General features: G+C 43.6%; 1 protein-coding gene across 3 annotated transcripts in view; it reads right to left on the minus strand.

Annotated features, from left to right (window-relative positions):
* Window positions 1-281: 281 nt before the first annotated feature.
* GALR2 (galanin receptor 2) overlaps window positions 282-25,131 on the minus strand; it is a 49,913-nt gene continuing 25,063 nt past the window's right edge. For 2 of the 3 annotated variants that reach the window (XR_012234554.1, XR_012234553.1), the window contains exons 2-3: window positions 23,617-23,718; window positions 1,785-1,826 (exon numbers count right to left, since the gene is read on the minus strand). Coding sequence is in view for 1 of the 3 variants with exons in the window: in XM_073587903.1 (XP_073444004.1) it covers window positions 1,049-1,826; window positions 12,174-12,517 (1,122 nt within the window). In the remaining 2 variants the exon portion in view is untranslated. Of the gene's footprint in view, window positions 1,827-12,173; window positions 13,151-23,616; window positions 23,719-25,131 lie in introns of those variants that run through there. The other variant, XM_073587903.1, reaches the window with a different exon arrangement.

The following is a 25,131-nucleotide window of genomic DNA, read 5'->3' on the forward strand; positions in this document are numbered from 1 at the left end:
AGATCTCAATCCAATAGAGCATCTTTGGGATGTGGTGGAACGGGAGATTCGCATCAGGGATGTGCAGCCGACAAATCTGCGCCAACTGTGTGATGCCATCATGTCAATATGGTCCAAAATCTCTGAGGAATGCTTCCAGCACCTTGTTGAATCTCTGCCACGAAGAATTGAGGCAGTTCTGAAGGCAAAAGGGGGTCCAACCCCTTACTAGCATGGTGTACCTAATAAAGTGGCCAGTGAGTGTATATATAAATCTGCTTTTAAATAGTAAAAAAAATAAGTGATGTGTTAAGGTAGTTTTTTTATTAAAGGTCTGCTTAAACGGTGAATAAGCAATGCTGCATTTTAATATAACATATCAGCAAATTAGCAAAATAATTAATGAACTAATTAATACCATTGCTTTGTACTACTTAAGGCATGCTGGCTTCACAACTCTAAACATAAAGCCTGGATCAGTGCTCAGAAGGGGTTGTCCGAGATCTAAATAGGATCTGGTTGAAATACCCGACAAAACATTTAGACCAATGAGGTGCTGTTTTTAAAAAGAGCAAACAACAGATCCTTTTTAAGATCTCAAACCATCCCTTTATGATACATTTATGTGCATGTTGTTAAATGGCAAAAAAAAATGCAGTTACAGAGTTGTATGTTTTCTCGCACGTTAATGGTTCAAGTGCATTGGACAGTCAAGAAAAAGCAGTTATATGCTGTAGCTTGCAGATGCACATGCTGTCACTCATCTGTCCTGGACTGACACGCAGATCCTCAAGTTATCGCTTTTATAAAAATCCCAAGAAAGGTCGTAAGAATGTTAAGTCAATGCTGATAGATGCCCATAGCTCACATTAATTTGCATTTGTAGTCTTCACAGTGTACATGCATTTTAGACTATCAGGGTCAAAGAGAACATTTGCTACTTTGGTATTAGAAATGTTTATCATTTATATTGGTTATTGGCTGTTCAGCACATCTTCTGGAATGAATAGTTGTGTTGAAGAAGGATGTTGAAGATTTATCTTAATTTCTTCCATCTTGACTCTCACAACTAAGTAACGTTAAATGTGATGAATGCTGAGCCTCTTTTATCACCGTTTCTTTCTGTATCTTCCCATGGGCTTCCGGGATCGTGACAACAGGCGGAGCAGTGCAACGGACCTTCACTTAACTGAGTCACCTCTGTACACGCCACTTCTAATGTGCTGACTCCTGCATGGGCTGCAGGGACCACATGGATCTTGTTGGTTGACCTTTGGCGCAACAACAGGCAACGGAATATCTTGCGAAATCCCTTCCGGAAGTGTTTTGAGACCAGGGCGTAGACCACTGGATTTACACAAGAGTTAGCATAGGACACCAGGTGTGAGAGAATACGTAGGGCATATGTGAAGTTATTAAGGGGAAAGTATCCAAACCACATGCAAAGAATTACAAGGTGGTGAGGAAGCCAACACAAGCAGAACAAGACTGCAACAATGATGATCATGCGAGTCACCCTCCTCTTGGCCCTCTTTGACTCAGACATATCTTCAATCGGGTCTACAGAAGTCCAGAGATATCGTATGGTGCGGGCATAGGTCAGACTAAGAACGAGCACAGGAATGACATAGCTGAAGATAAAAGTACAGAGATCCATAGTCTTACGATGAGAGATTTGCCAAACAGGGTGGCAGACAGTAAGGTTAGCCATCTGAAATTCTTGGTAATAGCTGAGATATGGTCCCGAAAAGATTAATGACAAGCTCCAGATGAGGGTGATAGCCATGAGAGCGTTCTTTGGTGTGCGTAGTTCTCTTGAGCGCAATGGGTAACGTATAGCAAGGTACCTTTAAGGAAAAAACAATAAGGGATTACACTTGTACAGCAGCAATAATCACTGATTTTATATATATATATATATATATATATATATATATAGCATAAACTAACACATAATATAATAAATCACATTGGAAAAAAATACATTCACTACAAAACACTGAAGTAGGGTAGCATGAAGGTAACATAGCGGTCTTCCCCCGACCTCTACCTAAGAGGGATGCTTGCTTACAAAATGACATCTGCCATGATTTGGGATTCATAGGGAAAACAACAGAATATTTTGTATGCCTTGCTTACATATGAACTTGGAGGCACACAGAGATATCGTGAAGACCTTAAAGCAGTAATTTACCGCCAATGGTGGCAGGCCAAGCCACTGCTATGGGGCCCAAGAGCCGGAGGACCTGGTGTCAGCGTCTGCACCAGGCCCAATGTCAGCACAGAATGATAGGGGTGGAAGCGTTTGCTGACGCTCCCACCTCCATCATCGATGCTCATGTTGAAAGCTGGAGAGGGGCTCCGGCCGTCACCACAAGCAATGATAGAAGAGAGAATGTTAGCAGACGTTTCCACCCCCATCATGCTACCTCGGCGTCTGACATGTCAGAGCAGTGGATGCGATGACGTCATTACAGTGTGCACGCTTGTTCTGACATGTCCGGCGCTTCACACAACCATGGGGGGTGAATTATAATGTATGGAGGACCATGGGAGTGAATTATATTGTATGGAGGACCATGGGAGTGAATTATATTGTATGGAGGACCATAAGGGGTGCATTATATTGTATGGAGGACCATGGCGGTGCATCATATTGTATGAAGGACCATGGGAGGGTGCATTATATTGAAAGGAGGACAATAAAGTGCGTGCATTATATTGCATGGAGGACCATGGGGTGCATTATATTGTATGGAGGATGATAGGGGTGCATTATATTCTATGGAGGACCATGGGGAGTGCATTATATTCTATGGGGGACCTTAGGAGGTTCATTATATTGCATGGAGCAACATGAGGGGTGCTTATAGGACCATGAGGGGGGTGCATTATACTGTATAGAGGACCATGTGGGGTGCATTATATTGCATACAGGACCATGGGGATGCATTATATTCTATGGAGGATCACGGGGAGTGTATTATATTCTATGAAGGACCTTAGGAGATTCATTATATTGCATTGGAGGTGCATTACAGAGTATAGAGGACCATGGGGGTTGCATTATATTGCATAGAGTACCATAAAGGGGTGCATTATATTGTATAAAGGACCATGTGCGGTGCATTGAATTGTATAGAAGACCATGGGGGTGCATTATATTCTATGGAGGACCATGGGGAGTGCATTATATTGCATAGCGGACCATGAAGGGAGTGCATTATATTGTATAGAGTACCATGTTGAGTGCATTATATTGTATAGAGGACCATGGGGGGTGCATTATATTCAATGGAAGACCATGAGGAATGCATTATATTCTATGGAGTACATTGGGAGGTTCATTATATTGCATGGAGGACCATGGGGGGTGCATTATAGTGTATAAAGGACCATGGGGGTGCATTATATAGCATAGAGGAACATGGAGGGGGTGCATTATATTGTATAGAGGACCATGTGGGGTGCATTATATTGTAGAGAGGACGATGGGGGGGTGCATTATACTGTACAGAGGACCATGGGGGTGCATTATACTGTACAGAGGACCATGGGGGTGCATTATACTGTACAGAGGACCATGGGGGGTGCATTATATTGCATAGAGGACCATGGAGGGGGTGAATTATATTGTATAGAGGACCATGTGGGGTGCATTATATTGTAGAGGGGACGATGGGGGGGTGCATTATACTGTACAGAGGACCATGGGGGTGCATTATACTGTACAGAGGACCATGGGGTGCATTATACTGTACAGAGGACCATGGGGTGCCTTATACTGTACAGAGGACCATGGGGGGTGCATTATATTGCATAGAGGACCATGAAGGGGATGAATTATATTGTATAGAGGACCATGTGGGGTGCATTATTTTGTACAGAGGACGATAGGGGGTGCATTATACTGTACAGAGGACCATGGGGGTGCATTATACTGTACAGAGGACCATGAAGCGGTGCATTATATTGTATGGAGGACGATGGGGGTCCATTATACAGGGTGGGCCATTTATATGGATACACCTAAATAAAATGACAATGGTTGGTGATATCAACTTCCTGTTTGTGGCACATTAGTATATGGGAGGTGGGAACTTTTCAAGAAGGGTGGTGACCATGGTGGCCATTTTGAAGTCGGTCATTTTGAATCCAACTTTATTTCCAATGGGAAGAGGGTCATGTGACAAATCAAACTTATTGAGAATTTCACAAGAAAAACAATGGTGTGCTTGGTTTTAACGTACCTTTATTCTTTCATGAGTTATTTACAAGTTTATGAACACTTATAAAATGTGTTCAAAGTGCTGCCCATTATGTTGGATTGTCAGTGCAACCCTCTTCTCCCACTCTAGACACACTGATAGCAACAAACCGACCTCATAAGAAAAATCTGTTTTCTCCTTTTGTATAGAAAAGCCAATTTTTTCAGGACACTCGGTTTGTACTAGAGACACCTAAATGCTTTCATAGTAATTTTCAATCCATAACTCATTTATGTTCTCACAAAAAAGCTGCAGCAATGACCTGTTGATGTCAATTATATTAAGAGATGTTTCTAGTGCCAATTACATTAAAAGGTTTTACTAGTAAGCGCCACTGTTGAAAAAGTGTTATGTCCGATTGCTGGTCAATAATAATGTAGAAATATCTCTCCAAGATATGAAGAATGGATTTAGTGTGGCTGGGCAGGCACAAAAGAATAATGAGGTGTTACCTCTACGTCTGCAAGGAGGGTGTCCAAGATACACAAAGCTGATCTGTTTGGGACAGATTTACTAAAACTCTCTTAATATTTAGACTGTCAAAATGTACTAAATTTATCACAGGAATTCATTCTGGTCTTTAGACACTTTTTAACTTTAAAACAAATCTGTCACCAGATTTCACAATACAAACAGTTAGGGGCTTGCGGAATGCACCAAATAAAGATGGTATAAGGTGCATTCACAGCCCGGGGTCCACCGTGCAGAGATGGTAAACTGCTGCTCGGTAATGGTGGAAAACTAAGTGAACACCGACGGGATATCCGCTGACCTGGTGTGCACATGAGCGAACTCTGTTACCTCACAGAGCCGCTAAAACAACTGCCGGAGCATGTTTATACTCACAGAGCTCAGCTGGACGAGCACTAGCTAACAGTCACAGAACTCTTCCCCAGAGACACAGGGATAGAGTCCCTCTAGACCACTAGCGCTCGGCACCACAGCTGCGGTGCCAGCAAGAGAGCAGACTAATATTAATTGCACCGAGTGCGCACTGCACCGCTCCGGCGGACACCACTAACCACCCAGAGCAGGGACGAAAGCGCTTAAGTAGCGCACGGCGCCGCTGTAAGGAATGCTGCTGTCTCCACTCCGAGAAGGCCAACTTCATTGCTAGCAACTTCCTGTCCCCGATGGAATAGTTCCTCTCTGCCGGCGAAAAGGTCTTGGAGAAAAAGAAGCAAGGTTGCTTCCGACCTTGAGCGTCTTTCTGGAAGAGGACCACGCCAGCACCTGTAGGGGGTGGACTGACCTATGGACCTGTCTGAGATGGAAAGAACATGTAAAGGATGATGTTCACTATACTATATTATATATGCATGGTTAACAGCTGGGAATTAGTGCAGGACGATGTAGTACCGGGTCTTGGCCACAAGATGGAGACAGAGCAGTGAGAAAAGGACTTAACAGCAGGCCTTAGGATGGGGAAACTGCATAGTCAAGGTGGGCGGAGCTACAGGACTGAGAAGGGGATTTCCAGAAAGAAGAGATATAAGAGAGAGAGTCCCAGAGGCAGGGCAGTGAGACACCCACGGGGAAGAAAGAAGTGAGAAGAGCACAGGAGAGGGCAGAGAGAGAAGAAGCTCAGGAAGGACAGAGGAGAGCCAGAGACTGTTACTCGGAGAGGGGGGTGGCCTTGAGGAGGCAGCCGCAGGAAGGGACGGCAGCGACTGACAGAAGGTTTTGGTACCGGACGGCTGGGACACCGAAGATTGAGTAGGTGTACAGCGGGCAGACTTAGCCAGGGGGGAGCGCTGTGGCTGTGGGCCTAACGGCAGTCACGGTGACAGAACCCGGAGGGTCTTCACCAATCGAAGCAGAAGGAAGGTGACAGGTACCCAGGCCAGGGAACAGAAGCTGGTGTGTCTGCTGTGGATGTCAAGAGGACACCAAGTAAAGTTTGGACCTGATTGAACGGATTTCTGCCTCTGCCTCCAGTCCGTTCCATGGCCGAAAGGGACCACCCCCAAGTCAGCACACGTACCTACACACCGACAGAAGAGGCATCCACCTCCAAGATAAAGGGTTTGTCCACATAGGGACGATGTAGAATGGGAGCCCTGGCAAAATGAGTTTTGATGGAGAAGGCCTTGGAGACCTGTTCTGACCACACCTGGGGATTGGCTCCCTTCTTGGTGAGGGCGATCAAGGGAGCCACCAAGGTGGAGAAGTGGGGAATGAACTGGTGATAGTAATTTTTTAACCTCAAAAAGCACTGCACCGCTTTAAGGGAATGGGGTTCTTGTTAGTTCATTACCGCCTGCAATTTGGCAGGATCCATAGCCAAACCCTGGGCAGAGATGATATAGGCCAGGAAAGGCAAGGACTCTTGCTCAAACAGGCACTTCTCCAACTTGGCGTAGAGGGAGTTAGCTCATAAGCAGGCGAAGACTTTGCCAACCTCTCTCCGGTGGGAGTCCATATCTGGAGAGAAGATGAGAATGTCATCCAGATAGACAACCACCAAGGTGGAGAGCATATCCCAAAAGATATCGTTGACAAAGTCCTGGAAGATGGCCGGAGCATTACAAAGACCAAAGGGCATGACCAGATACTCATAATGGCCATCCCTGGTGTTAAATGCCATCTTCAATTCATCCCCCTCACAGATGCGTATCAGGTTATAGGCCCACCACAGATCTAATTTGGTGAAAATGCTTGCTCCCCGTAATCTATCGAACAGTTCCGATATCAGGGGCAGAGGATACTTATTCTTAACTGTGATAGCGTTAAGACCCCTGTAATCAATGCAGGGACGTAGTTCTCCATTCTTCTTTTGGACAAAGAAGAATCCCGCCTCTGCTGGTGACACCGACTTCCTAATGAATCCTCTTGCCAGATTTTCCCTGATATACTGAGACATGGCCTCTGTCTCCGGGAGAGATAGGGGATAGACTCGACCCCAGGAGGCTCAGCACCAGGTAAGAGGTCAATAGGACAGTCATAGGGGCGGTGAGGCGGAAGCGTCTCCGCTGCCTTCTTGGAGAACACGTCTGCAAACTGGTGATAGTGTTTGGGGAGAGAGGAAAGATCTGCGGGAACCTTGGTAGAGGCAACCTGAACGCACTCCCTCAGACAACTACCCTCACAGGACTTACTCCATCTGAGAATTCTCCCTGAGGACCACTCTATATGGGGAGAGTGGCAACGCAAACAGGGGACCCCTAGGAGGACCGTATCGATACCCTCGGGCATAATAAGGAGAGATAATGTCTCCCGATGGGATGGAGACAGCGAGAGCCTCAGTGGAGCAGTCTGGTGGGTAATTTGTGAGGGTAGTGTCGCACCGTTCACCACTCTGTTACTGGCTGAGGTAGCAAAACCAAGGGGATTGCGTGCCATTGGGCGAAGGCTGACGACATAAAATTACCCTCCGCCCCGCCCCGGAGTCCATGCAAACCTCCACGGCCAGAGTGGAAGAGCCGAACTCAAGCATCCCCTTAAAGGACAGCTTGGAGGAAAACGTTGCAGTATCTAATAAGCCTCCTCCCATAGCCACTAGATGTGAGCGTTTCCCTGCCGCTTGTGGGCACTTGTTAGCATGGTGACCAGACTGCCGGCAACGGTAACAGACCACAGGTGCTCGAGCGGACCGAGATTTGGACCCCTTGTGAGACACCTCCATGGCCTCTTGGGACTCAGACACCTGATCGGAAGGTTCCAGAGGTCTATGAAAAGTGGGTGCCAACTTAAACCTCTGGCCAGACTGGGACCGCTCCAAAGGTCTATATGGTAAAACAAAGGTCTATATCGGTCGAGACGGTAATGAGGTCTTCCAGTGTGGCGGGAACCTCCCTGGTGGATAGGGCGCCCTTTACATGGTCAGCCTGCCCCCTCCAGAACAGTGGCAAGGAAGACCTTGTCTGGCCACTCCAGTTCAGAAGCCAGTGTCCGGAACTGGATTGCATAATGACTGACCAAGGACGAGCCCTGTGTCAATGCCAGTAGCTGGAGCGCGGTGTCGTGGGTGACCCGTGGTCCCAAAAAGACCTGCTTCAGAGTGCCCAGGAAGTGCGAGGCACTCTGAGCCACGTTATTTCCGCATTCCCACAGCGGTGTGGCCCATTCCAAGGCCCTGCCTGACAGGAGGGGAAATAACAAATCCCACCTTAGCCCGCTCGGAGGGGAATCGTGTAGCCAGCAGCTATAGTTGTATAATACACTCGCTCACGAAACCCCTACAAGACGCACCATCGCCCAAGAAGTTCTTGGGCAGTGGAAGATGAGAGAAAGTCGGGGCAGGGATAGCAGTGGACACACGGGATACAGCCTCTGTGGCTGCCCAAGCAGTGACCGCGGCAACATCCACAGCTGAGGTTGACCCTCCGGCTGCTGGATGTACCTCTGTAGTCGCTGCTCGTCCGCCATTACTAGCCAGACCCTGGTGCTAGTATAATGTTAGGGACTTGCGGAACGCACCGAATAATAAAGATGGTATAAGGTGCTTTCGCAGCCCGGGGTCCACCGTGCAGAGATGGTAAACTGCTGCTCGGTAATGGCGGAAAACTAAGTGAACACCGGCGGGATATCCGCTGACCCGGTGTGCACAGGAGTAGACTCTGTTACCTTACAGAGCCACTAAAACAACTGCCGGAGCCTTATTATACTCACAGAGCTCGGCTGGGCGAGCACTAGCTAACAGTCACAGAACTCTGCCCCAGACACAGGGCTAGAGTCCCTCTAGACCACTAGCACTCGGCGCCGCAGTTGCGGTGCCAGCAAGAGAACAGACTAATATTAATTGCACCGAGTGCGCACTGCACCGCTCTGGCGGACGCCACTACCTACCCAGAGCAGGGAGGAAAGCGCTTAAGTAGCGCACGGCGCCGCTGTAAGGAATGCTGCTGCTTGTGCGGTGGAGAGGTGCCTTGTGTTGGATAGCCCTATTTGACGCTAACGCTCATGTGGAGAGCGGGATGCCCTGTGGCCCATAGATTAAGCTACTACTGGTGCTGACTCCGAATCCGTAACCCCTATAATATACACAACCAAAGGGAGGGGATCATAATGAGTCAGTCACCAGTCTCATGCATCAATCTAAACACACACACACACAACTACCCATAAGAGCCTATACTAGCGCATGGCCGAGAGGCCATGCGACTCTTTTATAGCGGCGTCCTTCCGGGATCTTCCCAGTGGACCAATCAGAGCCGGAAGGGGATCTGTGCATGTGACCTCCGACCTCCAATGATAGGTCGTCCCACGGGCATGCTCAGAAGGCAAAAGAGAGGACTTAGTCCCAGCAGCGTCTGCTTGCTGCTGACTCAAGCATGGTGTTACAGCAGAGCCTGAAGGAGCAACCAGATGCCCAGCATTAGCTTGGGCAAGACGCTGGGACTGATGTCTCTGCTGAGTAGGAATCTCTGCGGCCGCAGAGGAATGGGAGATCGCAGAGGACATGGCTTGAGATTCCCCCTGTGCAGTGGGGGAAACTCGACAACTAACACAAACTGCATACGTTAATTAAAATGTTAAGACCTGAGGAGGCAGATGTATTTACTTTGAATATACATGTCAGAATAGCTGTAAAATTCTGACATTAAGATGAACATTTTATGAACCCAGCTATAGAGCAAAACAGCATACGAGTACAACTATAGCAATCTCCACCCACGTAGCCTGACTGACAGCTACATCTTGTGCTGAGCAGTATGAAATCTCATCATTACGAGGAAGGAAATAGCCAGGCTGATAGATCCTCAGTGCAAGTGGGCAAATGTTTAATTAAAAGGGTTCTCCTCTACTAGACAACTCTTTCTTAAAAGGAATCTGTAAGGTTTTGCTATGTAATCTGCCAGCAGCCTGATGTAGGGGAAGACACCCTGATTCCAGCAACGTATCACTTAGTTTAGTTGGTGCAGCAGCTGTGATAGAATCACAGTATTCTCTGCTGCAGATCTAACAGTGCTCAAATGCTGAGCCCTGTATAACCTCGCCCACACCACTGATTGGCAGCTTTCTGTGTACATTATATAATGACAAAAAGCTATTTATTGGTGGTGGTTGGGGGGGGGAACCCAGAACAAGTTGACCAGGAGGCGTGAAGCACCTTGTCCTGTTGTGATAATCTGCTATTGATAAAAGACTGATTTTATTGAAACAGCAAAATGCAGCCCAGTAAGTGACATATTGCTGGACTCAGGGTCTCTGCTCCTATATCATGCTACTCTCAGACTACATGGCAAAAATTGGCTGACAGATTCGCTATAAAAGCTCCACTGCCCGTCATAAAACGGTAGCTCTGTGCTCCCCAGCAGTCATGTGTCATTATTATGCCTATTGAACACTGCAGCCAATCATTAGTTGCTGACTGGCTACATCAGTCACATGACATAACAGCGTCAGTCTTTTCTGACAGAGTGCATCCCATTAAGGATTATACACAAATTCTGACATGGAAATAGCATCCTTCTCAGGTCTAAAAGATCTTTACTATTGTATGAAATTTGTTTAGTGAAACTTGGTGACAGATCCCCTTTAAAAACTTACTAGTGGCTCATTTTGTGCAAATAATTGGTGCCAACATTTTGGCACACAAAGGCACATTGTAAGCAACACCTTTTTTTTCCGCTAAGCCATTCGCCTTTCCACAAAAGCCATGATGTTTTGTCAAGTGAATCAAAAATTGTTTAAAACACCTAATACATGTGGTGCAAGCTATGTACATCAGATTTTTTTTTTTTTTTTTTAACTAAAATGCACCACAGTTCACATCATGCCCCTGTAGTTAGTAACTGAGTTCAGCGGCTTGTGCCCTGAGCTTAATGGCTGTGCCAAAGTTGAAGGCACGCACCGCTGAACTCAGGACACGAACACTGAGCCGAGTGAGCGTCTAGAGTGATGACGCACGCTCTTGATGTGGCGTCACCGCTGGGACCGGAGTAGCGGCACTTGACCTAGGGAGGGTAAGTACCTGCGGAGTTTCTTGTATTAGGTATTTTACCCAGTTTCCTGAAAATGGACTTTAATATCATAAGAATGGCTGAAAATTTTAATAAGCAAATTGTGAAAGTGTTTGTTTTCACACGACAGTTTGAATTTATATCTAAGTAAAACCAGAATGACAATTTAACAGAATGATGTGGCTCTTTAGATTCATCCTGAATCAGTAGTTTGGGTTGTGTTGTGTTGATTATTGAAAAAGATCTATCAATAGTGCTAGGACACATAAGTTAGGGAGAATAACACTAATGTGTGGCCACAATTTGCCAAATGACTTAGATATTGCTTTTCTCATCCTATCCAAATATCATCTATAATCTAATCTAATCCCATATGCTTACCCCGTCTATGGCACAGTTTATAACTCCTCTAAATTAAATCTTTTTTTCTAGACACTGTCTGGCAGATGCTTGAATCACCCTTTCCATAAAATGATATTTTTATGAACAAGAGCCCAAGGTCCCAGACTTTACCGATGTGCTTTAATTTCAATATGATTATATATAAAGCAATCCTGATATAAATGATAACACTACAGTAAAAAACTGTATATGAGATCATGGTGATTCAGACAACTACCTTGCTGCATCAGTAAATGCCTTGTGTTATCGGACATATTGTATTACAGTCTGACCTTTCCTTACATGTTAGCTTCAGAATTTCAATCTGTTGTAAGTCTGTGAAAATCTCTCTTTTTAATATTTGTTACTCTGGAAATAAACTACATAATTATGGGTAAAATAAGCTACCGCAGATTTTTTCGTACTTTTTTGTAGTGAGACTTCCCTACAAAATGATGAAGTTAAAATGCCAAAGCTGTGCCTGTTCCCTACAATAAAATGTGGTTTGGGCTCTTTTCTGTCTAGCTATAACTGAATGGGTACAAAAGTCTGGGTATAGCTCCTCCAGCCTAGCTGAGCATAAATTAATACATTACTTAAGCAAGAAGCTTCTAAATCCATAATCCCAAGATGTTCTTACCTGTCCAGAGACACAGTGGTCAGGGTGAAGCTGGAGGCATACATGGTGAGGTATATGAAAAAGTGCACAGCTTTGCACATAAATGGGCCAAACACCCAACTGTCCAGGGTGTAAATGGTGGCTTGAAATGGTACACAGAATATGATAAAACAAAGGTCTGCAACTCCTAAGTTCAAAATGAAGAGATTGGTGGTGTTATTTATCTTGCCATTCCTTAACAGGACTGCCAGGACCAGGCTGTTACCCACTGTACCTACTAGGAAAATGAGAGAATATAACACTGGGATAAGCACCGACTCTGGATGATAGCTGTCTGAAGATGACATCTGGATGGAGACATTCATCTTCTCTGCAGTAACCCTAGAAAGGCCACATTACAGTTCACACCTGGTCAAAAAATCCTGACAATCCTTCTGTTGTGATTTGTAGAAAGTGGTGGTCAACTGATAATTACTGCCATCTGTATTACATAAAGTCAATAATGATTATTTCTTAGCAATATAAGCCTGAAGCTCACAGTACAATATTCCTAGTGATGACCAGGGAAGTCCACTACCTGGTTAATCCAAGGGTTAGTTTCATGGAAGGAGTGATGGATCTAGGACCAAGCCAAGTCAATCCGTCTACAGCTGTTTGGCCAAAGGCAATGATCCCATCTGTACATAAAACCTTTCACAATATCTTAATGAATTATATAAAGTTCCAAAAATTGGGTAGATTTGTTCTCTGGTCCGACTACAGGACTTCTAGTTTGTTCCAGATCCTGGAGAAGTTGAGCTGCTGCTTCATTATCTTGGCTCTTGACTTGTGAATTTCATGTTCTGTTCTTGTTAACGTCTGACTGCTCACCACCCATGCTGAGAGGTTTACAAGCTCTCTATAAAAACTTAAGCACTGTCAGCGAGCTCTTCCTAAGTAATCGGATGAGGAACCTCTCCTGCCTGAAGCCCCCTTCCCTGTACGCAGCCTGATTTTGTGTGTGTGTAGTGTCGTGAATAGTTCTCAGAATAAATAGATGAGAAGCATCCCGTTTCCACGGAGATAAAAAGGTACAAAAAATAGTGATGGTGTCCATAGTAACTAACCCCCCTGATCTATTCATTAGGCAGACGTCAGTGGTGTCCAGGGGGAAGCGTGTCATGTCTGTGGGACTACTAAATTAACAAAGTTGGTGAAGTGGCTAGCAGATGTGAGCCAGATCAGCAGGCAAATGCTGTATAGGGTGAATTATTTCATTATATGCTCTTTAAGTGTGTTTCTATTTTTAAATACATATTAACTTATTTAAATAAAGCAACAAAAGAATAGAGAAAGCATGTAAATATTAGCTAGAACGATTTAACAACAAATATGCACATTTTTATTAAAAATCATTAATGTTATGCCTAGATTACTGATGAATCAGAGGCATAAATTAAATTCTCACTGTTTAAACAAGTTTACTGCATAAAAACTTTATAATACATCTTTTCAAGGATGTATACTCCTTTTTATCTATTTATGAGTCACTTCACTCCTTCGCTCCCCTGATTTCATCATTCATTATGAAAACTGCTAAAAATCCATCTGGGTCAAGACAAGATTGATTGTCAGATCACTGTTAGTATAGAGTTCAAAGAGAGCAGGTAAAGGAGAAAGAAGGGGGAGACAGCCATAAGCATACACAGACTAATGCTGCTGCTTTCTAGTGTTTTATAGAGCTGGATTCACAGCTACACTGCTCATTAAAAATGCATACTATACACTATGCTGCTGTTACTTTTGGGGTTATGCCATATACATACAGGAGAGAAGGAATTCTTCATGTCTCTGTACTCTATATGGGAGACATCATAGCACCTAGGCCTTACCTATTAGCTCAAACAACTGATAATTAGACATAGAGACTGTAGAGGCTGGTGAAAAATACACAATACTAGTAATATAAACCTACAAGAGAAATGGAGCTAGACACTCTGAATAAATAATTGTGGCGAGATGAAAATGTAATTAATTCAATATACAAATTTTATTAGCTCACTCACGAACATAGATTTGAGTAATGATAACCCTTAACAAGATATATGGACAGTGTAAAAAGGGGGAAAGATACGGATACATGTCATCCTCATTAATTTCCCTAAACTGCTGTGGCGGTCCCGCCCCACATGCGCTCACATGAGCACAGAGACGTGTATTTACATTTCACTCACTCTTCCTATATAAGGATGGCAGGTTTTGGTAGTCCACACAGCCCCGCAAGGAAGCCCACCACGCGAAATGCGGGTCGGGATTACTGATACATGCGTCCTGGTACATCCTTTTTCCCCCCACATGAGTAAGAATTTTTTGTTTATTGCACTATGAGTGACACTTTAACATGTAGGGGATGGCAGCAATATTTGTCATTGTATACATACTATGCTTTCTCAACTGACAAAGTATATCGCCAATGTTTCCTTTGTGTGCTATATATATATTGATGCATGTAGCACTTTGTACTATCTCTTGACGCATTTAAGGAAATTAATGAGGATGACATGTATCCGTATCTTTCCTCCTTTTTACACTCGTCCATGTATCGTTGAGGGTTATTGTTACCCAAATCTATGTATGTGAGTGAGCTAATAAAATTTGTATATTGAATTGATTACATTTTCATCTCACCACAATTTTTTATTCAGAGTGTTTAGCTCCATTTCTCTTGTAGGCTTATATCATGTTTTGGAGTTGCTCTAATTGCTAATTGCAGGTTCTACTTTTGGAACTAATAATTAATGTGTGTCCGCAATGTCAGTTTTTGTTAACAATACTAGTAATATATTTGCCATAAAAAGTGTTACTTCTGATGTATACATACATGCATGACAACTTATTCTGAAAAGTCACCTAAAACTTCAGGTATGTTTTAAAGAGTGTGTTTTACTTGGAGTCTGATCTGTGGACATCATGGTGTATGGAAGGAGAAGCTGAGCAGAATGATATATAGGATTGCTGTAAAGATTCTATATACAATGGGTACGGAAAGTATTCAGACCCCTTTAACTTTTTTACTCTTTGTTTCATTGTATCCATTTGGTAAATTCAAAAAAGTTCATTATTTTTTTCTCATCAATGTACACTCTGCACTCCATCTTGCCTGAAAAAAAAACAAAAATGTAGAATTTTTTGCAAAGTGCTCAGACCCTTTACTCAGACATTCATATTTAAGTCACATGCTGTCCATTTCCTTGTGATCCTCCTTGAGATGGTTCTACTCCTTCATTGGAGTCCAGCTGTGTTTAATTAAAGTGATAGGACTTGATTTGTAAAGGCACACACCTGTCTATAGACCTCACAGCTCACAGTGCATGTCAGACCGAATGAGAATCATGAGGTCAAAGGAACTGGCCAAGGAGCTCAGAGACTGAATTGTGGCAAGGCACAGGTCTGGCCAAGGATACAAAAGAATTTTTGCAGTACTCAAGGTTCCTAAGAGCACAGTGGCCTCCATAATCCTTAAATGGAAGAAGTTTGGGACCACCAGAAGTCATCCTAGACCTGGACGTCCAGCCAAACTGAGCAATCGTGGGAGAAGAGCCTTGTTGAGAGAGGTAAAGAAGAACCCCAAGATCACTGTAGCTGAGCTCCACAGATGCAGTAGGGAGATGGGAGATAGTTCTACAAAATCAACTATCACTGCAGCCCTCCATCAGTCGGGCCTTTATGGCAGAGTGTCCCGATGGAAGCCTCTCCTTATTGCAAGACATATGAAAGCCCGCAAAGAGTTTGCTAAAAAACACATGAAGGACTCCCAGATTATGCGAAATTTGATTAGCTGGTCTGATGAGACGAAGATTGAACTTTTTGGTGATAATTCTAAGCAGTATGTGTGGAGAAAACCAGGCACTGCCCAATACAATCCCAACAGTGAAACATGGTGGTGGCAGCATCCTGCTATGGGGATGTTTTTTAGCTGCAGGGACAGGACAACTGGTTGCAATTGAAAGAAACATGAATGCGGCCAAGTACAGAGATATCCTGGATGAAAACCTCTTCCAGAATGCTCTGGACCTCAGACTTGGCCGAAGGTTCACCTGCCAACAAGACAATTACCCTAAGCACACAGCTAAAAAAACAAAAGAGCGGCTTCAGAACAACTCTGTGACCATTCTTGACTGGCTCAGCCAGAGCTCTGACCTAAACCCAATTGAGCATCTCTGGAGAGGCCTGAAAATGGCTGTCCACCAACATTCACCATCCAACCTGACGGAACTGGAGAGGATCTGCAAGGAAGAATGGCAGAGGATACCCAAATCCAGGTGTGAAAAACTTGTCGCATCATTCCCAAGAAGACTCATGGCTGTACTAGCTCAAAAGGGTGCTTTACTCCATACTGAGCAAAGGGTCTGAATACTTATGACCATGGGATATTTCAGTTTTTCTTGCAAAAATGTCCACATTTCAGTTTTTTTTCAGTCAACTTGGGGTGCAGAGTGTACATTAATGAGAAAAAAATGAACTTTTTTGAATTTACCAAATGGCTGCAATGAAACAAAGAGTGAAAAATGTAAAGGGGTCTGAATACTTTCCATACCCACTGTAACTTGTATTTTATTCACTGAAATCCCTTGTACTTGTATGTACACAAATCCAGTTGAGAGTCCTACTCAGTGTGACATCTGTATTACTGCTTGCCCTTCGTGCCTTTGCTTCTGTCACCAGTCGACACCACGCTATTATTGCGGGCTATGCAGAGCGACAGTTCTAGTTCTGTGTACTCTGGTACTTGTAGTCCCATTCATACTGGGAGACAGAGTTAACTGCTGTGTGGTTCAGGTGGGTCTGTAAGCTATTTATTGCTGTCCACTGCCATTTATATTCTGACACACTTCTGTGTAACTTGTGCCTGGCTATTCTCACAGTGGACAGTCCTGATTTTTTTTACCTCGGCTTGCTTTTTGACTATTCTGAGTCTTTCCGATTTTGTCCCTATACCAACCTCCCGATTCTGACCCAGATACCTGACTATTCTCTTGCCTATTGATCACTGCTCCAGATAGCAGCTCTTCCATGGAAGCAATCCAGTGGACCCAGTTTCAAGTCAAGATGCCTGTACAGAGGTTAAACTCTGGAATGCTTCAATGGATTCCGCTGATTCTGAGACTGCTTTTTCATGACATATTGTACTTCATGTTAGTGGTAAAATATCTTTGATATGACTTGCATATTTGTAAAAAAAAGTGGAAATATGGCGAAAATTTTGAAAATTTTGCAATTTCCAAACTTTTAATTTTTGTACCTTTAAATCAGAGTGTGATGTCACACAAAATAGTTAATAAATAACATTTCTCACATGTCAACTTTACATCAGCACAATTTTGGAAACATAATTTCTTTTGTTAGGAAGTTATAAGGGTTAAAAGTTGACCAGCAATTTCTCATTTTTCCAACAAAATTTACAAAATCTTTTTTAGGTGGCCACATCACATTTGAAGTGAGTTTGGGGGGGTCAATATAACAGAAAATACCCAAAAGTGACACCATTCTAAAAACTGCACCCCTCAAGGTGTTCAAAACCACATTCAAGAAGTTTATTAACCCTTTAGCTACTTCACAAGAATTGAAGCAATGTAGAAGGAAAAAAATGAACATTTAACTTTTTTCCCCAAAATTTTTCTTTGGACACAATTTTTTTTATTTTGTTAAGGGTATCAGGAGAAAATGAACCACAATATTTGTTGTGCATGTTGTGCAATTTCTCCTGAGTACACTGAAACCCCATTTGTGGAGGAAGACCAATCTTTAGGCGCACGGCAGTGCTCAGAAGGGAAGGAGCATCATTTGAGATTTTGAATGTCAAATTGGCTGGAAATGAGAGCGGACGCCATGTCGCATTTGGAGAGCCCCTGATGTACCTAAACAGTGGAAACCCCCCACAAGTGACCCCATTTTGGAAACTAGTCTCCCCCAAGGAACTTATCTAGATATGTGGTGAGAGCTCTGAACCCCCAAGGGCTTCACAGAAGCTAATAACATAGAGCTGTAAAATTAAAAAATCATATTTTTTCCACAAAAATCATCTTTTCATCCACAATTTTTATTTTCCCAAGGGTAACATAACCGCAAAAGTTATTGTGCAATTTGTCCTGAGTACGCTGATACCCCATATGTGGGGGTAAACTACCGTGTGGGTGCATGACAGCGCTCAGAAGGGATGGAGCACCGTTTGACTTTTTCAACGCAAAATTGGCTGGAATTTAGATCGGACACCATGTCGCATTTGAAGAGCTCCTGATGTTCCTAAACAGTAGAAAACCCCCACAAGTGACCCTTTTTGGAAACTAGACCCCCCCAAGGAGCTTATCTAGATGTGTGGTGAGCACTTTGAAATCCCAAGTGGTTCACTGAAGATTATAACGTAGAGCTGTGAAAATTAAAAAATCATATTTTTTTCCACAAAAATGATCTTCTTGCCCCAAAATCTTTATTTGCACAAGGGTAACAGGAGAAATTAGACCCCAAAAGTTGTTGTGCAATTTGTCCTGAGTACGCTGATACCCCATATGTGTGGGGGAACCACTGTGATCGCCTTACTGCGATCTTTGGGAGGTAGAATGAACAAATCCACAAAAGGTAAAGAAGTGGTTTTATTTTTTACGCTGTTCCTCATGTGGTATTAGTGATTAGGTGACTATTCTTTGGGTCGGTGCGATTACAGAGATACCAGATTTATATGCTTTTTCATGTTTAGCTTCTGTCACACACTAAAAGACGCTTTTTTTTGGAAGAATTTTTTGCAAGAAATTTTTGAGAGCTATAATTTTTCCATATTTTGGCCGACAGTCATGTGAGAGCTTGTTTTGCACATTTTTATTGGTACCATTTTTGGGCACATAACCTTTTTTGATCACTTTCTATTCCAATTTTTGTGGAGGCAGAATGAACAAAAACCAGCAATTCAGGAAATTTTTTTTTCTTTTCTCCCGTTCCATGTGTGGTAAAATTGGTAAGGCAGCTTTATTCTTCGGGTCACTATGATTACAGCGACACCTCATTTTTATCTTTTTTTATGTTTTGGCGTTTTTTTGCACAATAAAAACTTTTATAGAAAAAATAATTATTTTTGTATCACTTTATTTTGACAGCTGTATGGCAGCTTGTTTTTTGCGGGACAAAATGGTGCTTTCAGTGATACTATTTTTATTACCATTCGTTTTTCTGATGGTGCTTTATTCCACTTTTCCCAAGCGGTATGATGATACCGCTTGGAAAAAGTATAATTTGCTACTTTTTTGTGGGTTTTTTTTCACGGCGTTCACTGAAAGGGTTAACTAGGGTGACTCTTTTATAGATGGGATTTTTACGGACGCATCGATAACAAACGTATTTTTTTTTGTTTATTTTATTTATTTTACATAAAAATGTGTATTTTTTAGGGGATTTATTTTATTATTTTTTAATATTTTTTTTAAAAAAATGTTTTTTTTTTACCTTCTCCCTTCATGGGACTCTCACTTTCACTCTGATTTGCAGGTATACTACACTGCACGCTCCAGCATTGTAATGCATTATACCTATGGAGAAAGCTGAGGAGACCATACTGTGAGCATGGTCTCAGAGGCTTTCCATAACTGGATGACCTGGGGGTTGTCATGACAACCCCGGGTCATCATGGCTGAGATCGGGCCCTCGATTATATCACGGGGACGCTGATCTGAAACAGAGGGAACCCCCGATCCTCTGCCTCCCCCTTAACGCTGCAATCGCGCTCAATCGCAGCAATCAGGGGGTTTACAGCCAGGGGCAGCGCGGACGCTGCTCCTGGCTGTTAGTGCAGAAGCTCAGCCACTGGCAGCGCTGAGCTCCTGCACTTACCGGGCGGGAAATGCGGAAATTTCAGCATCTCTTGTGTGGTCATGCTGCGATCGGTCAGTCAGATTGACTGATTGATCGCAGCGTTCTGGGTGCGGGGACTGACTGCAAGGGTTCCTGCACTCCTTGCCGTGCCTCTCAGCAGTCTATGAAAGCTGTCGGCATTGATCTACCACTGTGTGTTTACACGCAATGGTAGTTCAAAGGCATGACGGGCATAGCCCGTCATGATGCGGGAACTGACATCCTGCCTTGACAGCCTATGCTCGTCAATGAACGTTAAGGGGTTAAAGGCAATGTGTCAGCATGAATCAGACAATGGCTGTGTTATTGCAGCCATGCACTGTATGTTTTAGGCTGGAGTCACACTATCGATTTTAAAATCGGTCTGATTTTGATGTAGGAGACTCAGATAAGTGTAATGCAAGTGTCATGTGTTTTTTATGTGAGTACAATCTGATTTTTCATACCTAGCATCTGAGTTACATCCGAATGCAGTGTAATTGCTATCCGACTGCAATGCGATTTTAACATGAGTTTTTACATAGAGAAATTCTCTAAGTCATTTACACATCATTTTCAAAAGGAAATATTCTTCAAAACATAGATTATAGATAGATAGAGAGAGAGATAGATTAAAAGCTGGCAATTCATATGCTGCGAACAGTTAAATCACAGAGTGACAGGTTACAAGACAATAGAATACATACATAGATATATAGATGTCAGTGACATCTATAATATCAGCTCACAACTGTATACTTAGCCTTTACTGGCTACTAAAATGGGGAACCCCCCAAAAAATGACGTGGGGTCTTCCTATAATTAATAACCAGCAAAGGCTATGCAGACAGCTGTGGGCTGATATTAATAGCCGAGGAAGGGACCATGAATACTGCCCCCCCCAGGTTAAAAGCATCAGATCTCAGCGGCCCAGAAAAGGCGCATCTTTAAGATGTGCCAATTCTGGTACTTAGCCTCACTCTTCCCACTTGCCCTGTAGCAGTGGTAAGTGGGGTGATAGTTGGGGGGGTTGATGTCACCTTTGTATTGTCATGTGACATCAAGCCCCGAGGTTAGTAATGGAGAGGCGTCAATAAGACGCCCCCATTACTAACCCAATAGTCACATTGTATGAAAACACAGACACCCAAAAAAAGTCCTTTAATAATGCTCTCTGTGTGCCCCTTTGACAGTCATACAACCCGAAGAAGCTGCTTGAGAGATTTCCAAGGGAGTATTGTTATCTGAGTAAAAATGGGGATACTTTAAGCAATTTAACGTTTAACACATACTTTGGTTTGTGGCACACGTTTCTTTATTCCTTGTTTCCATACGTCCGTTTTTGGATTTGTTCTCTTCAATATGAATCTCCAATGTGCACATTCCAATAAGAACAAGAAAAAAAAAACCATTGCATGAAAATGTGTGTCTGACTGCTACTGTAGGTGCAGTACTTAGTAGTAGAATTTACCATTATTGTAATATCCTAAAGTTGACACCAACAGATGTACCATGTGGAAAGAAATCCAAGGACACCGAGGTTCTAAATGCAACCTCGATGCATAAAGCCATGTGATACCAGCAGATGTTAATAATGAAGCATATTACTCTCCGCATCAATACAGAAGAGGTGAGGTGACTTCGTGTCTTGCAGATGAGAGCTGATTAGTGAGTTAATATGAACCAATTTAAGCTGCTGGCTGTACAAGTGATTGAAATTACTCCAGCCTAGAAAAAGGATATTACTGGCCAGAAGGACACTGATCTCGTTACACAAATCAGCTGCGGCATGAATAAAATCATTTTTTTTCTGTGTCTGAGGGACTTGGTGATGTGACCTAGCGTTGCCTCAGTTAATGTCACTGTGATGAGTATATGCCTTACTATTGCCAGTAATCATTATAAATAATATTAGATGAAAGATTTCGCCGGAAAAACAATTTTAAATCTTGTTTTGGTTGGAAAGAAAAAAACAATTCCACCAATGTTTTCATTATACTACATTTCAAAAGCCTTTCATTATTTTTATAAGTGTAGTTGTATATAGATTTTGCATGATAAAAGTTAACAACATTTTGGGGTACAAATAAGGTATTGATAATATTTAACTCCTTCCCGACATGCGCTGTACATGTACTGCTCTGAGGGAGCTGCATTCCCACAAACAGCAGTACAGGCACGGCACACTGTTTGTGCGGCCTCACACTGAGCGCCGCGGCGATCGAGTGCGGGTGTCAGCTCTGTGTGACAACTGACACCCCGCAGCAATGCCCACGACCAGTGTTAGTGTAAATGTAAGGGTCGGCCAGGACTATAGTCGTGGCCAGAGACACTAAAGCATCAGTGTACAGGCCTTCCCTCACAGAAAACTGCAATCCACTGTTCAGCATACCTGCGTCTCCAGGTTCGGGCCCCCTGGGCACTTCCCAAGCGGCAATGGCCCCTCTCTGAGGCGACCCCCAGTAACTGAGACACAGTCTATGGTAACTTGAATGGTTTCTTTACTGGTAACTTCACACAATAGATCCACAGTTGGCACATCATAGGTAACACATTTATCTTTACTTGCTTCCTCTGCTCTCCCTAGTTTGCTACCGCTTCTATACGGCACGGACCGGACCGTTTTAAATTGCTTCCCGGCTTCTTCCTGGCCTAACCTCACCATGATGACAATTTGACAATTCCTTCTGCCTGTTTCACCCCAGACTTGAAATCATCCTCCTCCTGATTTGGTTGCCTCTGGAATGCATCCGACCAGCCTGTACTGCTCCCTGCAAAGCTACAGCATCCTTCTGTTCCTCACTCCATCTGACTTCCGCTCTAAGAGCGTCCACTCAGGCTACGAGTCACCACACCTTCTTCTCTTGCTTTGGTCCACTAAACAGATGTCCAATGGATGTGGATAAATTGGGCTGTCACTGCTTAACGTTGCGTGGCTGCCACGCCGTCCTGGGCCTATAGCCCATGTGGACACTTCGGGCACCCTCGCCGCGTCTGGACTAACTTCCCTTTTCATGTAACCTTAACTCCCGGCAGCCCATTGCGTGGCTGCTACGCCGTCCTGGGCCTATAGCCCATGTGGACACTTCAGGCACCCTATTCCCGTCTGGACTAACTTCCCTTTTCATCTAACCTTAACTTCCGACAGCCCCTCCTACTTTAACTATGTCCTAACGTTATATCTTAATCTAGGAACTGTGTGTACTAAAATGCTCCCCATCTAGTGGCCAACCAGAATATTACTCTTTCCCTATTACTACTAGGGAAACAGCATATATTTACAGGACTCGGTAATACATTAAAATGTAGCAGTACCATTATAAATAAGAGGTAATACATGAAACATGTAGCAGAACCATACAATAATATTAATTACACATTACAGCAAACGATATCAGAACCTGCTAATGGGGAGGAATAAAGGGAAACACATTCCTTCATCCCCTTACATAGCAAGGGGTGACCATGTGGGAGATTTTTTTAGTCAAAGCAGAGTTCTTAAAGGCACAGCACCCAGACAGAGCTCACCAGAGTAACTGTCAACGAGTTCCACCCCCGTCCCCCTTGCACATAGACGAGACCAACACAGTTCTTCCCCTCAAGTTACCTTCTTCTCCTTGGGTCTAAGCAGTCTAGGATACGTGTTCAGGCGAAACAGAGTCCACATAGGCAACTGTTGTCCAACGAGGATTAACTTTAATAACGGGGACTGTATGGAAGAAGTGCACAAGGATGGGGTGAAAGGAATGAAACAGAGATGAAATTAGGTAAATGCAAGGGTACAGTACTGGTTTTCCTATTCTTTCCCTGTCCTGGTCTCCAACAGCAGTTGCAGCAGTCCAAGTCAAGAGGAATTCCACGCGCCAGGAATAGCTCTACAGAAGCGGGGGTCTTTTGAGCAATTCTAAGGCCAGTATTGCCATCCCTTGCCTGTATGGAGCAGTTCTTGGTTCCAGGGCAACAGACCGCTCCCATCCAGGGGTCTGGCAGTGCCTTGGGTCAGCTATGTCTGCTTTGGTCAGAGTCCCAGGCAGTTCTTCTGGGAAGCTGCAACTTCCCCTCACCTTGTGGCTGCAAGTCCAGCCCATAATTAACGGTTTCTTTCCCTAACTCTATCACAGCCAAACCAGATCTCACACTTTGCACTGACGAGGGGCAGTACCCCGAAACACAGTGCCTGCAAATTGAGATTCTGGCTTGGCTTTTATCCTAAGTCATGTAACAAGGCTCGATAAAGGGTCGACATTGACTTTTAGGATTGCTACTTCCAATAGGTGGCACTAGAGTTCTAGTCCTCTTCCTCTCTGAAGAGACAATTTGCATAATTAGCATATTTCCCTAACTCTCGCACACAGTCAATTAAAGGGAAACATTCACAATACAAATACAGAAGATTACATTACGATAAGGTGAACCAAACACCAAACGAATACAGGTGCAAAACATATCTACATATCGTGCACAGGGGGTCAGCTGGAAGGAGGGAGCACAATTGAGGGGACCTGCCACCCCCTTACACTAGCACCGATCGCGGGCATTTAACCCCTCTGATGCCACTGTCAGTAGTGACAGTGACATACAGGAGAATGGCTCCCTGCACTTCCATTAGGATGTGATGCGATCGCGTTGTCCTGATGGTCTCCATGGCCACCTTGTGGCAGCGGGGTCCTTCAGGTATGGTAGCTTCGCAGTGCCCGCAGAGAGCAGGACCTGAGACGCCTCCTTCCCTGCCACTCAGTTGTTGCCTGGGACAATGTAAAAAAGTTTAAAAAAAAAAAAAAAATTAGAAAGTCTAAAAATATTTTTTTTTAAATCCCCAAATGAAAAAAAGAAACAAATATTTTTCAAATAAATACATTTATTTACGTAAATAAAAAAATAAACAATAAAAGTACACATATTTGGTATCGCCAGGTCCCTAACGACCCACTCTATAAAACTATAAAGTTATCCTCTTCAGTGAACACCGTAAAAAATAAAATAAAAAATGAGGCAAAAAACAATGCTTTATCATCATACCATGGAACAAAAAGTGCAATAAAACGCGATAAAAAAGACGGATATAAATAAACATGGTACCACTGAAATTTCACAGTATTTTCAGTTGGTTCACACTTTTTTG

The sequence above is a fragment of the Dendrobates tinctorius genome, unplaced genomic scaffold (assembly GCF_039654945.1).
Source record: "Dendrobates tinctorius isolate UK_male_01 unplaced genomic scaffold, ASM3965494v1 ptg000103l, whole genome shotgun sequence".
NCBI lineage: Eukaryota > Metazoa > Chordata > Amphibia > Anura > Dendrobatidae > Dendrobates > Dendrobates tinctorius.